Source organism: Capsicum annuum, chromosome 11, assembly GCF_002878395.1.
Source record: "Capsicum annuum cultivar UCD-10X-F1 chromosome 11, UCD10Xv1.1, whole genome shotgun sequence".
Classification (NCBI taxonomy): domain Eukaryota; kingdom Viridiplantae; phylum Streptophyta; class Magnoliopsida; order Solanales; family Solanaceae; genus Capsicum; species Capsicum annuum.
The window spans coordinates 233,110,695-233,125,727 of NC_061121.1; the positions used below are offsets into that span (position 1 = coordinate 233,110,695).

At 36.8% G+C, this 15,033-nt stretch overlaps 1 protein-coding gene across 2 annotated transcripts; it reads right to left on the reverse strand.

Annotated features, from left to right (window-relative positions):
- Positions 1-5,600: 5,600 nt before the first annotated feature.
- Positions 5,601-14,798, reverse strand: LOC107848305 (MLO-like protein 6). Of its 2 annotated transcripts, NM_001324655.1 has the most exon segments (15): positions 5,613-6,176; positions 6,748-6,808; positions 6,941-7,008; positions 7,190-7,225; positions 7,321-7,494; positions 8,131-8,171; positions 8,757-8,806; positions 8,986-9,080; positions 11,182-11,256; positions 12,164-12,252; positions 12,419-12,479; positions 12,666-12,782; positions 13,324-13,565; positions 13,644-13,701; positions 14,459-14,684. In NM_001324655.1, coding segments are annotated over 15 exon segments (1,764 nt in total). In that variant the 5' UTR covers positions 14,582-14,684; the 3' UTR covers positions 5,613-5,702.
- Between the last annotated feature and the right edge of the window lie 235 nt (positions 14,799-15,033).

Consider the following 15,033-nt stretch of genomic DNA (forward strand, 5'->3'; position numbering starts at 1 on the left):
TGCAAAGGGGCATTTTTGGCCCAAATTGGTGTGCTATAGCCCGCGGTTTCAGGGGTGGGCTTAGGGTTCGAGCGTTCTGTGGGTTGAAAATCAACCAGGGAGTGCCGGATAGGCTGGGGAACGGCGTCGTATGGTTCCTTTGGGTGGGCGAGGTCATTTGGGTGGTTAAACAGGAGAAAGGCGTGAACGGGGCATTTTTGGTCTAATTCGGTGTGCTATTGCCCACGGTTATGGAGGTGGGCCAGGGTTTCGGGCATTTTGTGGGTCAAAAATCAATCGGAGCATGCCAAAAAGGCTGAAGAGCGGCCTAGTATGGTTATTTTAGGTGGGGAGGGGGCATTTGGGTGGTCAAACGAGCAAAATAGCACGATTGGGGCATTTTTGGGCTAAGACGGTGTGCTATAGCCCATGGTTTCGGAGGTGATCCCTGGGTCCGGGTGTGATGTGGACCAAAAATCATTTGAGGCATACGAGGAAGGGTAGGGAGCAGCCTAGTGTGGTTCCTTTCGGTGGGGGAGGCCATTTTGAAGGTCAAACGGGCGAAACGACCGAAATAGGGTATTTTCAGGCCTATTCAGTATGCTATAGCCCACGGTTCTGGTGGTGGGCTCGGGGTCCGGGCTTGCTGTGGGCCGAAAATTGGCAGAGGCATCCAAAGGAGGCTGGGAAGCGGCCTAGTGTGGTTCCTTTGGGTAGGGGAGGTCATTTGGGTGGTCAAACGGGCAAAACAGCGCGAACAGGGTATTTTCAAGCTAAATCATTATGCTATAGCCCACGGTTTTGAGGGTAGGCCCGAGGTCGGGTGTGTTGTTTGCCCGGAGTCCGAGTGTGTTGGGTGGGAAAGGCCATTTGAGTGGTCAAACTGGCAAAACGGTGCAAACGGGGCATTTTTGGGCCAAATAAGTGTGGTATAGCCCACGAATCTGGGGGAGGGCATGGGGTTCAGGCATGTTGTAGGCCAAAAATCGATCGGGGCATGCCAAAGAAGCTGGGGAATGGCCTAGTGTGGTTTCTTTGGGAGGGGAAGTCTATTTGGGTGGTCAAACGGGCAAAACAGAGCAAATGGGGCATTTTTTAGGCCAAATCGATGTGTTATAACCTATGGTTCCGGGGGTAAGCCAGGGTCATGGCGTATTGTGGGCCAAAAATCAACTGGGGCATGCTAGGGAGGTTGGGAAACGCCTTAGTGTGGTTCCTTTGGGTGGGGTAGTCTATTTAGGTGGTCAAATGGGCAAACGACGCGAACGAGGAATTTTCGAGCAAAATCGGTGTGCTATAGCCTACGATTTTGGGGATAGGCCCAGGGTCCTGGCATGTTGTAGGCTAAAAATTGATTGGGGCATGCCAGGGAGGCTGGAAAGCATCTTAGTGTGGTTCTTTTGGATGGGAGAGGCCATTTGGGTGGTAAAACGAGCAAAACAGAACGAACGGAATATTTTTAGGCCAAATCGGTGTGCCACAGCCTACGATTCTGAGGGTTTCCCTGGGTTCAAGCGTGCTATACACCAAAAATTAATCAGGGAGAGCTAGGGAGTAGCGTAGTATGGTTCTTTTGGGTGGGGAGTCTATTTGGGTGGTCAAACGGGCAAAATGGCGAGAAAGGGATATTTTTCAAGCCAAATCGGTGTGTTATAGCCCACGGTTCTGGGGTGGACCCTGGATCCGGGCGTGATGTTGGCCGAATATTGACCGGGACATTCTAGGGTGGCTGGAGAATGGCCTAGTATGGTTTTTTGGGTGTAGGAGGCCATTTGGGTGGTTAAATAGGTGAAACAGTGCGAACGAGCATTTTTTATCCAAATCGGTGTACTATAGCCCATGGTTCTGGGGTGGGATCGGGGTTCGAGTGTGCTGCGGGCAAAAAATCAATAGGGGTGGGCCAAGGAGGCTGGGGAGCAGCCTAGTGTATTTTCTTTGGGTGGGGGAGCCCATTTGGGTGGTCAAACAGGCAAAACGACACGAACGAGGCATTTTTGGGCAAAATCGGTGTGCTATAGCCCACGGTTTTGGGGGTGGGCCTGGGGTCCAGGCGTGTTGTGGACCTAAAATTATCTAGGGCATGCTAGGGAGGCTGGGGAGTGGCCTAGTGTGGTTACTTTGTGAGGGGAAGGCCATTTGGGTGGTCAAATGGGCGTAACGGCGCGAACGGGGCATTTTCGATTACTATAGCCCACGGTTTTGGGGGTGGGCCTGAGGTTCGGGCGTGCTGTGGGCCAAAAATTAACTGAGGCGTGCCAGTGAAGCTGGAGAGCGGCCTATTATGGTTTTATTAGGTGGGGGAGGCTATTTTTATGGTCAAACGAAGCGAACGGGGCATTTTTTGGTCAAATCGGTGTGCTATAGCCCACGGTTTAGAGAGTGGGCCCGGGGTTCGAGCTTACTGTGGGCCAAAAATTTATCGGGGCGTACTAGGGAGGCTCAGGAGCAGCCTAGTGTGGTTAGTTTGGGTGGTCAAACGGGCAAAACAGTGTGAATGAGGCATTTTTGATCCAAATCAGTGTGCTATACCCCGTGGTTTTGGAGGTGTGCCCAGGGTCCGAGCGTATTGTGGGCAAAAATCCATCGGGACGTGCCAGATAGGCTGGTTAAATGGGTGAAACAGCGCAAACGAGCCATTTTATTGCCAAATTGATGGGTGTTTGCCCACGGTTCTTGGGGTAGGCCTGGGTCCAAGTATAATTTAGGCCAAAAATCGACCAGCGGCAACCCGGCTGGGTGAGAAGCGGGTGAAAGTGACCCGATGGGGTCGACAGGTCCATTTGGATGATCAACTAGGTAAAATATTTAGGCCAAATCGATGGGTATTAGCCCATGGTTCTCGGCGTGGGCTCGAGGCTCAAGCACAGTTTTAGTTAAAAATTGATTAAAAGCTCCCCGAGCTATATGAGAAGCATGGTGAGAGTGGCTCAGCGAGATCGGTGGGGCTATTTGGGTGGTCAAACGGGCTATTTTTTAACCAAATCGTTGAGTTTTAATCCACGGTTCTTGGGGTGGACTCAAGGCTCGAGTGTGGTTTGGGTTGAAAATTGATCAGTTCCTCTTCCCCTTTAGGTAAGAAATGGGTGAGGTTGGACCGACGGGGTCTGGGAGGCTATTTGGGTGGTAAAACGAGCAAAATGGAACGAACGAGCCATTTTTGAGCCAAATCAATGGGAATTAGCCCTCGATTCTTGGGGTGGGCCCAATCCCTGAGTGTGTTTTGGGTCAAAAATTAATCAACGCCCCCCCCCGACTGGGTGAGAAGCGAATGAGAAAAGCTCGATGAGATCGGCGAGGCTATTTTGGTGGTCAAATGGACAAAACAGAGCGAAGGGTCATTTTTGGGCCAAATCAATAGTTGTTTGCTCATGACTCTCGGGGTGGGCGCGGGGCTTAAGTATGGTTTGGGTTGAAAATCAATCAGCGTCCTCCCGATTAGGTGAGTATGGGTGAGGGTGGCCCGACGAGGCCATTTGATGGTCAAACAGGCGAAACGCCGCAAATGGGTCATTTTCAGGTCAAATCGATGGGTGTTAACCGGGGTTGTAGTGCGTATATGGGTGGTTTGGCAGGGACGTCTAGGCCATTTTTGTGGTCAAACAGGCGAAACAGCATGGACAAATTATTTTTGGCCTATTTTGGTGGTTGTTAATCCAAGGTTCGGTGGGTGGGCCTGGTGGCGGATATAGGCAAAAATCGACAGGCTGCCCTCTAGGGGACTATGGAATGAATGTGGGTGGTTCGGTGGGGCCTCCTAGGCTATTTTGGTGGTCAAACGGGTAAAATGGAATGAATGGGCCATTTTTGGCCCGTTCAATAGGTGTTAACCCATGGTTTGGTGGGTGGGCCCAGGGCTTGGTACCAGATGTGGGCAAAATTGACAAACAGCCCCTCTGGCGAGCTGTGGAGCAGATGTGGGTGGTTCAACGGGGCTTCCTGGGCCATTTTATGGTCAAATAAGTGAAATGGTACGAACAGGCTATTTTAGCTCGTTTTGATAACCCACAGTTTGATTGGTGGGCTCGGGGCCCGGTGGAGGATATCGATAAGTGGATCTCCAAAGGGCTATGGAGTGGATGTGGGTTATTCTTCAGGGCTGCCTTAGCCATTGTGGTGGTCAAACAGGCAAAACGATACGAACAGGCCATTTTTTATCCATTTCAGTGGGTGTTAGCCCACTGTTCGGTGTGTGGGCTCGGAGCTCGATAGTGGATGTGGACAAAAATTGATAGCCAACCCCCCAGGGGCTGTGGAACGAATGTAGATAGTCTGATGGGGCCGTCTGGCCGTTTTAGTGGTCAAACGGGTAAAACGGTACGAATGGGCAGTTTTTGGCCTGCTTCGGTGGGTGTTAGCTCACGGTTCACTAGGTAGGACTGGGGCCCATTGGTGGACATAGGCAAAAAATGACTGGCGGCTCCTCGGGGGGCTTTGGAGCGGATGTGGGTGACATCTAGGCCGTCGGGGCTATTTTGGTAGTCAAACTGGCGAAAAGGCACGAACGAACCATTTTTGGCTCATTTCGGTGGATGTTAACCCCACGGTTTGGTGGGTGGACCTAGTGGTAATAAAATATTTTTTATTATTTTTCGTTTGTGTTAACATATGGATTGAATGAATTGTTGGCGTTCAGATGCGTTCTAGGCAAAACTTTTTGGGTCTTCTCGTGACAACTTATTAAATAGATTGTGTTGCTTTGGAGGGGCGGATGGAACTTTTTTTAAGACATAAGAGCGAAATAGCAAGAATTGAGGACTTCTTGCAATTTTTTTATTTGTGTTAGCTTATGGATTGATGGGGGGGGTGTCTGAGTGCATTTTGGATGAAACTTCTTGGGCCTGTTCGGGACGACCTATTAAATGAATTGTATTGCTTTGGAGAGGCGGGCGATTCTTTTTTTTAATATATATGAGCGAAATAGCAGGAATTGAAGATTTTTTACGATTTTTCATGTGTTAGCTTTTGGATTGATGGGGTGTGTGCGTGTTTGGATGCATTTTGAGAGAAACTTCTTAGGTTCGCTCGTGACGACCTATTAAATGAATTGTGTTGCTTTGGAGGCGCGGACAAAGTTTTTTTAAGACGTATGAGTAAAATAGCAGGAATTGGGGATTTTTTGCTATTTTTTCATGTGTGGTTGCCTATAGATTGAAAAGGGTGTGGGCATCCGGATGCGTTTTTGTCGAAACTACTTGGGTCCACCCATGACGGCCTATTAAATGGATTATGCTGCTAAGGTGGGGCAGCCAGAACTTTTTTTAATACATATGAGCGACATAGTAGGAATTGAGGATTTTTTGTGATTTTTCGTGTGTGTTAGCCTATGGATTGATTTGGGGGGGGGGGGGGGGGGAGCGATTGTGTTTTGAACTAAACTTTTTGGGTTCTTGTCGAACTCAAGACCTCTAATTAAGTATGAAGGAGTACTTACAGCTATGCCACAACCTGCTATAGTTTCGGGTGAGACTTCATCTATATCTTCTTTTAACAATTTTCTCATGTATAATTTTTGTCAAAAATTATGAATGGGCTAGACAGAATTTTCCTAAAGATGGTTAAAATCATAAAAAAAAGTAAACATGCAAAATAATAAAGAAAAATTAACATACAATATATATACATAAAAGAAAAAATTGACCTATCAATGTAGTATAATTTTTTGATAAAGATTTGTTTCAACTTTCAACAAAGGTGACTTTGCCACTAACATGAACTCTTAAAATTTATACACTAGTTGTTCTTTTATCAAAAGAGAATTCCCTTGGACGGGCAATGTTGACTTCGTGTTGGTCAAGAGCCGTTTGTGGCAGACTAGGCTCGTGACCTTCTGAGTCGTCATGATGTAAGTCATGACCACTTTGAATAGTTTGATGCATATGGAACGGCGAAGACGAGCCATCTCCACTACCACCTTGGTAGAATCGGGTGGGAGATGACGACCCCTCGATGTCCCAATGGTCCACATTATAATTCAATCTTTGTGGACTCACATCCATGTCACTCGTCCGGATCCCGCGTAGGAGATGGACAGGTGACATGCCATGAGTGGGCGTTGTTGGCCTACTTGACATTGGTGTTGCTGGATTTGAATGATGTTTGTTGATCTCTTTGATGTGCTTCTTGGCACCATGATGCCACTTCCTCAATGCTGTTGCTACTCTTTCATTGAAAATTGTTGGTTTCATTGATGATCCCATCTGTTTAAAATTGTGAAACAGTGTAAAGAATTTTTACACTACCAAATCACTTAAAATTTACGTAATTTCCCTAATAAGTAAAATTAATAACATGAAAGATAAGACTTGGAATAATACGTTAAATTGTTAGTACATATAAGTTGAATCCTTTTCGTATATCTTTCCGAGGAGGAGAGAAATTTAGTGTGTGTTTAGTCATGGATAGTTTTCACTTTTTTTCCTGAAATTTTATTTCGACAATTACTTGGTCATAGAATTGTTACAATTTTTTGAAACTCACACAAAAAAAATCCAGAAAAAATATTTCAATTTTCAAATGTCGTTTACAACTTGAAAACAAATACTAATTTTTTTTTTTCAATCGTCACAATTCTTATGTCCACACACCCTCTTAATATCCGGGCGATCTTAATATCCGTAATATTGCGGGCAATAAAATTGATTATGAAACTTGAATCGTAAAATGTGATCGAGTTTATAATCTTAAAAATAAAATAAGTCGTGTATTAAAAAGTAACCTAATAATTATATAAAGAACTTCTTACGCTAACGATGTATATAACTTAATTACCTGTGTCACAAGGGCATATAATGGAAGAGTTACATAGCTGCAAAGAATTTGAATAAGAACCCTGCACCAAAAATTAAACAAACATTCTGATATGTAAGTAATTTAAATCAAACTATGAAAAGTTTAACAAGAAATCCAAACTATAATTAGAGATAAAAGAGTTTTAATTAATTAGAAGATAATTAATACTTACCCCATTGTCATTCTAATGACGATATCCTCAGTTTTGTCATGGAAACAAGATTTCAGCCCAAATTCATACTGTTATATATAATTAAAAGAAAAAAACAAACAAAAAGTTAATTTTAATTTCCTTAATTCTTAAGTTATTCCATAAGTTTTTCCCAACCAAACGTAGGATAAGTTCATACTAAAATTAATCACAAAAAATAATTATTCTTTATTCCTCGTACCAAATTAGCAGAGTTAATTGGTGACTTACCCAAGTCCAAGCAAAGAAAGCCAATTGAAAAGCATTCTGTAATATATCACAAAAAGATACAAAATTAATAATATATAAAAAAAAAAAAATCTTCAAAATTAAAACTTATTTTTCTTAATTATTTTTTTTACCTGAAAAAGCACAAAATTAATTAGATAAAGAAGAAGACGAGGACGATTAAACCAAAATAAATCATCTCCAGGCTGAACCACAGGTACACCTTTCACTACTTCTCCCCTTTCTTGAATTCTTAATCCCATTTTTGTTATAATCACTTGTAATTTGGTCCCTACTAACAATATCACCTGCGTGTAGCGGAGTCAGAATTTCCACTAAATAGAATTTTAGATATGAATGAGTACTAAACACACGAAGAAGTAGAGACGGATTCAGAATTTGAAGGTTATGAGTTTTTGCAGCAATCTCTCGTTAATATATATATATATATATATATATATATATATATATACATACACACTCCTATATGCTCCATCGATTTCAATTTGTTCGACTTGATGTGAAGTACGAGAATCAAAGTAACTATTGTTTTGTTGTTCTGTGTGTATTCAGATCTAGAATCTTTAATTACTTTGTAAATAAAAATTACACTGTTAACAATTAATAATTAGGAAGAATTTCAAAAATTAAGATCAATGAGAATATCATTTGACTGTTCAAATAGTTATTAAGACAAACAAAATAAAATAGAGAAAGTATATATATGAAATTTACCGTAGTTACTTTTTAAGTATATAGGTTATTATAAATATTTTCTATATTATCCATGCATTGAATTTAATTAAAGTTTGACTAAAACAAATTATGAATAAATAAATATAGGATGGAACTGAAAAGGATAGATGTATAAAATGTGGAAAATAGAAATAATGACACAAAAAGTCAAATGTAAAATGTGTACAAAATGATTGAAAACTACTTACAAATAGTGGAATGAATGGTAGCCACAGATAAGAATACCAGCCTGTCCACAAATAAAAATGAAATTCTTTAGTCAATTCAATTGCATAAAAATAATTTATATTTTTTTATTTCACACCTGATATTCAGTATTCGATTTCAACTCAATTAAATTTAAATTATCATTGAAAGGTCTAAAATTAAAAGATAAAAGCATTATCTAATGAAATCGAATTCATATTCAATATGCAAACTCGAGATGTCAGATTAAAAATAAAGGAATAATTACATTACATGAAGTGCTAAACTAAAACATTAGTCCAAGGATTAATAATATTTTTGATCTCTTAGTTATTAGTAAATTATAATTTTAATTCTTTTAATTATCTGATTAAGTACATATAACCTTTAATTACTTAAAACATGCATTGTTTTTCATTTGCTTGCAAATATTCACAAATTTATTGAAGTATCAAATATTTTACTATTTGAATACCCATATATTAAATTTTTTTATTTTTTTTGTCGTTTCATATTTGAGAATAATATACTTCGAAAAATAGTTTAATATACTAATATGTTTCTAATATAAAGGGATCAGAAGCATGCATTTTAATTAATTTAAAGTTAAAAATTTTGAGGTATTTACCATGAGTATTGAAGAGTAGGAATAATACAGCAAGGAACCAAATTGGAGGACTGCAAAAAAAAAAAAAAAAAAAACCCACAAAAAAATGAGTTTAAGCAATAACTTATCACAAAACTGTCAGTACATAATTTTGAATTAAATTGTGCAAAATGGATTAAAGTAAAATTAATTATTCATTAATAAAATGGAAAATCAGAAATAGAAATTTAAAAGGATAAAATAAAAATACCTTATGCTAACTACTACTTTGAAATCTTCTTCTAATGACCTCTTAATATATTTTTGGAAATCAAAATTTATTTGGCTCTGAGGTGCCAAATGTGCCTGTAAATTACACCAAAATTATAAAATAAGAAACAAAATTAGATCCTTTTTATCCATAAATACAATCTACACTTGAGCCCTTACTGAGGTAGTGGTACACTTTACCCTCCCCAGATCTCACTAGTGGGATTTTGCCGTGTATGTTGTTGTTTATCCATAAAAACAATCTACACTTGAGTTAAGGGTTTTTCGAAAACAGTCTCTCTACTTGATCAGATAGTAGCAAGGTTTGCATACACTTTACCTTTCCCACAAATAAAACTCTTCGTATTAATTTTTTTTTTTTTTACTGAATGTGTAAAAGTTAAACACGATAACTCTTGGGACTATTGTCCCTAGAAATAGACCTTACAATACTATTTTCCTACTTTTATCTCTAATATATCCTAATTAGAATTCTAAAATAAATATATTATTCTACCTTATCTCGAAGAGATACCACAAGCCCAGTACCCTAACCCTAGCGACGGCGAAACTTGCCTTCCTTGGTAACATGGCTTCTTTCCGATGCGTCTCGAAAAGAGTGTTTTCTATGGCGCTCCAAAACCGTAGCCTCCCCGTCCCGTCTATCAAATCAGCAACAGTATTGCAAAGGCCATATAGCCAAAAGTGTGGAGATAATAAGCAGCAGGAGTGGCAGGAGAGAGTACTGCAAAGGCCATATAGCCAAAAGCGTGGAGATAATAAGCAGCCGGGCCAAAAGTGTGGAGATAATAAGCAGCAGGAGTGTCAGGAGACAGTACTGCAAAGGCCATATAGCCAAAAGCGTGGAGATAATAAGCAGCGGCAGGAGAGACAGGGCCAAAAGCAGCGGAAGGAGCGACAGGAGAAGGAGTGAGAGGAGAGGAGCGACAGAATTATGTTGCAAAACTAAAAAATCTCATTCTTGGCACTGGTACTGTGTGTGGTGCTTTGGTTGGTGCTATCATTCAGCGATGGATCTAGAATTTTCATTAGAATTTTCACTGAGGGATTCAGAAGTAAACATACGGACTAGTATAAGGAGTTCAACATCAACTATATATACATAAAAATATTTTTGACCGCGTAAAAATAGTATAATTTTTGGATCCGCCACTGCTATCATTGGTCCGTCTTTACCCAAGTGTTTGTTCGATAAATGATTGATGCTAATGATGAAGCTTACAAGTTTGAGGAGTAATGTGGATGTGATTGCTTTTTCTGTACACATATCTCGTACTATATTGTTAGAATTTGTCTTTACTTATTATCATTAAGTGTTTTTGATGTACTTGTGGTATTTTGCAAAGATGGCTTGTGTGGAGATACTTCTTGTTTCATTACGACCTTATTTATTATTATTTATTTTGAGCCGAGGATCTATCGGAAATAGTTTCTCTATCTTTTTGAAGGTAGCGGTATGAACTGCGCACGTTTTACCCTCCTCAGACCCCACTCTGTGGAAATACACTTAAGTTGTTGTTGTTGGTTTGTGTGGAGAGAACCGATTATTCTGTCAAGCATGTGTGCTTTGTGCCAAGCTTATGTATGTATTAGTTCGTTACTAAAAAAAAGAAAGAAAATTTGTGCTTCAAGTATATTCAATTTTGTTTGGTTGATTTATGAAGATTTTTACTTTTGTAAATTCGTCTTTTGATTAAAAATAATGTTTCTGGTTATATATATATAAAAGAAAAAAAATGTGCTTCAAGCCTATTCAAGTTTGTTTGGTTGATTTGTGAAGATTTCTACTTTTGTAAGCCTTTTGATTAAAAATAATGTTTCTAATTATATATATATAAAAAAAAAAAAATTATGCTTCAAGTGTATTCAAGTTTGTTTGGTTGATTTATGAAGATTTTTACTTTTGATATCTCTATTATCATATTATTTTGTTATAGTTTACAGGTAGTAGATGAATGTATTACTTTCATATCTCTATCATTATATTGTTTTGGTAAAAGTTAGATTTAATTAAATAAATTCTCCATCTTTACATATTCAAAAGATGTTGAATTTAATTATTAAACGTATTTTTTTTAATTTAAATAAATATTCTATTTAGTATAACATTTGAATATTAATTCAGTAACACCTAAACTAGTAATATGTATAAATATGAAAGTAAATATGAAGTTACCATGATAAAACCATGACGTAGGGTCAAATAATCAACTTTTGGAACAGATCTTACAAATTGTCTGAAAAAACAAACCTGCAAATTAAATTATTTCGTTACTATAAATTGAAGACCAAGCCAATCTCGATCGAAAAAAAATTAGTGCAACTATGAATGTAAAAATATAATGCTTTCTTATTTTACTGTTCTTAATTGATTGTTTATGCCAATCTTATCTTATGAGATTTCGAGTTAGATGAATTACTCCATATTGATTTTTCAACCAAAAAATTTAAAATGTAGTATTTTATTTTTTTTGGATGTAACATGCATCGAAGTCAAATAAGCTGCATATTATACAAAAGTCAAACAAATTAAAAATATAATGCTTTCTTATTTTACTGTTTTTAATCGATTGTTTATGCCAATTTTATCTTATGAAATTTCGAGTTAGATGAATTACTCCATATTGATTTTTCCACCAAAAAATTTAAAATATAGTTTTTTTTTTTTTTTGGATGTCACATGCATCAAAGTCAAATAAGCTGCATATTATACACAAGTCAAACAAATTAAAAATAATAATAATAATAATAAGAGTAATTATCAATTGAAAATATGTCCCAATCCTTATTCAATTCCCTCTCTCCAATCTTGACAATATTTGTGTATATAATTAAACCAAAGGTCAATTCCATGTATATAATTAAGAGAGCCATTAAAATATGATTGAAATATCAGAAATAAAAATTATCCGAACTAATGATAAAAATAAAAATATTTTTTGGTCGAAAACCTATTAATTGATCATAGCGATATTAAGAAACTACTTGCACGATGAAAAAAAAATCTGAATATTCTTTCTAAATCTTACTTATTGAACTATACCGAGTATTTTAACATTGTCGTTGCATTATTATTATTGTTTTTTATATTTTATATAATAAAGAAGTTAATGGAAGAATAAAAATAATATAAATTATTTGAGATAAAGAATTCATACAATCCATAGAAGCACTGAATTTTTTGTCCAAAAGCTCAAATGTCTTCTTCCAAATGATGTGTCTCTAGCAAATCGAAATCTCTCTGGATCTGTTAATTAATTTATTAAACATATTAATAATATATTGACTTTAATTTCTTACCACTATTAAAAATAAGTGAGAATTTTCGATGAATATCTTGTCAAAAATTGACTTGTAGTTTAGGAATTTTCGACGAAAAATTCATCGAAAATTAATATTGAGATAATTTTTACCATTTGTAAATTGGTACTCAGCTGTTCTTGTTTCGTTTTCCCATGCCTTCCAACTACTCATCTGAAATCAATAAAATACAATCAAATTTAAAAATATTAAAAGGTCAAAAACACCAGGAAACTATTCGAAATAGGTCAAATTTATCTTCTGATTTTATATTTGCTATCGCGAATAGTTTTAGGGTATTTTTTAATTTCTTAAGAGAAAAATAATTAAATTAAATAAATATTTATTTGATAGAAATACCTTAGCTCTTCCCAAAGCCAATGTAGTAATACAATAAAATATATGAAAAAGAGCCAGCACAAAAATAAAAATATGTAATTGATGAATTCCATCTGCAGACACAAATGCTACTTTTCCCTGAAAAAATAAATCCAACAAAAAATAAAATAAAATACCTGATTAAATTAATATAAAGAATTTAATTTATATTCAATAGCATATTATTTATAAATGATATAGAATATCAAAAGTGCAAGTATTTCAAAATATACCAAAACTTTGACAAAATTTGTTGTAACACGTCTTAACTTTGTGGGAGTCCTACGACCCTCCTAGCCCATGTATTATCGTATTTCTGTGGCATATATTTACTTACCTGAACCACTTCAGACCCTCACGCGCTCAGTGTGTGTATTCACGCAGTGATCTATCTGGCAAGTATATGTCACAAAAATACAGTAAAAAATAATCTAGGGAGGTCATAAGACCCCCGCAAAGTTGAGGCGTGTTACAGCAAATTTCGTCAAAGTTCAGGCATATTTCGAACCTTTTTCTCTTTAAATAATCCTATCCACATATCTATTTATTCGTTTACAAATATACTTCATTATTATAATAACAAACCATAACATATTTCAATGTACGTAATTCACAAGTGATGTCTAAAAAAGATACGTGCCTTATCCGCACATTTGTCGGTTCCAACAGCCGCCAAAACTCGCCGGACTCCGCCATCAGAAGCCGTAAGTAGTCGCCGGCGATGACCCTCTAAGTCATCGGACTTTTCTTTATTTATTTCATTTTCTTTTTGCTTAGTACATGGATGCCATGTACTAGCAATTTTTTCAGATACACAAATATTTGAAATTGGATCTTGCCCTACTGTTAGTAGTAGGGATATAAATCCCAACAACATTAATTCTGCAAAATTAAAAATATATATATATTAGCTAGAAAATTAATGAGCATATATTAAAATTATTATAATTTCGTATATACCTGATTTTATCTTCTCAAGTGCTTCATATAATGCTCTTTTTTGTTTGGACTTCAACCACTACATGCAAAAAAAAAAACAGAAAATTAATAATAAGATTCTCTGTTTGTAATTTTATAGAAAAATATATAAGTTATATACATAATCAATATAAACATTTTAAGTATTGTTAATATATATACTTCAACATGTAATAATAAGTTATAAATAGTTGTTATATTTACTACTACTAGATTACTATAAACAGAGTCGGAGCTAGGATTTCAAGTGAGGAGGTTCAATATTCAAAGAAAATTAAGTCGAAGGGGGTTCAACACCTACTGTAACCACATAAAAAATAATTTTAATCGTGTATAAATATTATATTTTTCCGTCGAAGAGGGTTCGGACCAGGGGTGGATCCAGGATTTTCAGTGAGGGGGTTCAGTAGTACATATACGGACTAGTCGAAGAGAGTTCAACCTCTACTATTTATAAATGCATAAAAATTTTTATTAACATGTAAAAATAGTATAATTTTCCAACGAAGGGGGTTTGGATGAACCCCCTGGACCCTATGTAGATGCGTCGCTGGTTCGGATGAACCCCTAAAAAGGCTGACTCTATCTCTGACTATAAATGCTTATCATAGAAGAAATTATCTATATTACTATTCACTAGACATCTTTACTTATTGTAGCAGATAAATTGTATCTAACAATAACAAAACTTACTTGTAAAGTCTTTTGGACTACTTACTAGTTTAAAAATTATTATGTATAATAACGATACGTATATAACTTAAACTCATCAAAAAATCGCAGGGTTAGTGTCTTACCTTGCCAATAAGATGGATGATGAACTCTATTACGACAGAAATAGCAACCAACGCAAAACAAACTACGGCAACCGCCCACGTCGGCGTTTGCTCCAACGATCTTCCTCCCCCTCCTCCCGCCATCTTGAAACCTTAATTCGTTCAAAAGTTCGTGTGATTAAAAGATCATGTGATCAAGAGAAATGAGACTTTTTTCACTCTTAATAAATGAAAAATCTCGAATTGAAGTTTCTCTCGACGAAGAATATAATTTGTCGACAGAAAGTACTGTAGTATATTTTTTATTGTGAGTGTATGCAGCATAAATCGAATTAATGAGGAGATATATATAGAGAGAGTGGTGAGGATAGTATACAAAGTGTAAAATATGAAATGATTTATATACAACTTTAATTATAGAATTGGGGACAAAAAAGAAAAAAAAAATATAATAAAATTTGGGAAAAATGGATGACTTTGACTTTGTAGACGCGTAAGAAAGAATTGAAAGGAGGAATAACTTTTTTTTTCATTCGGCATTCGATATTTAAATCGGATATAATTATACCTATGATCTTATATTAAAAGATGTTGAG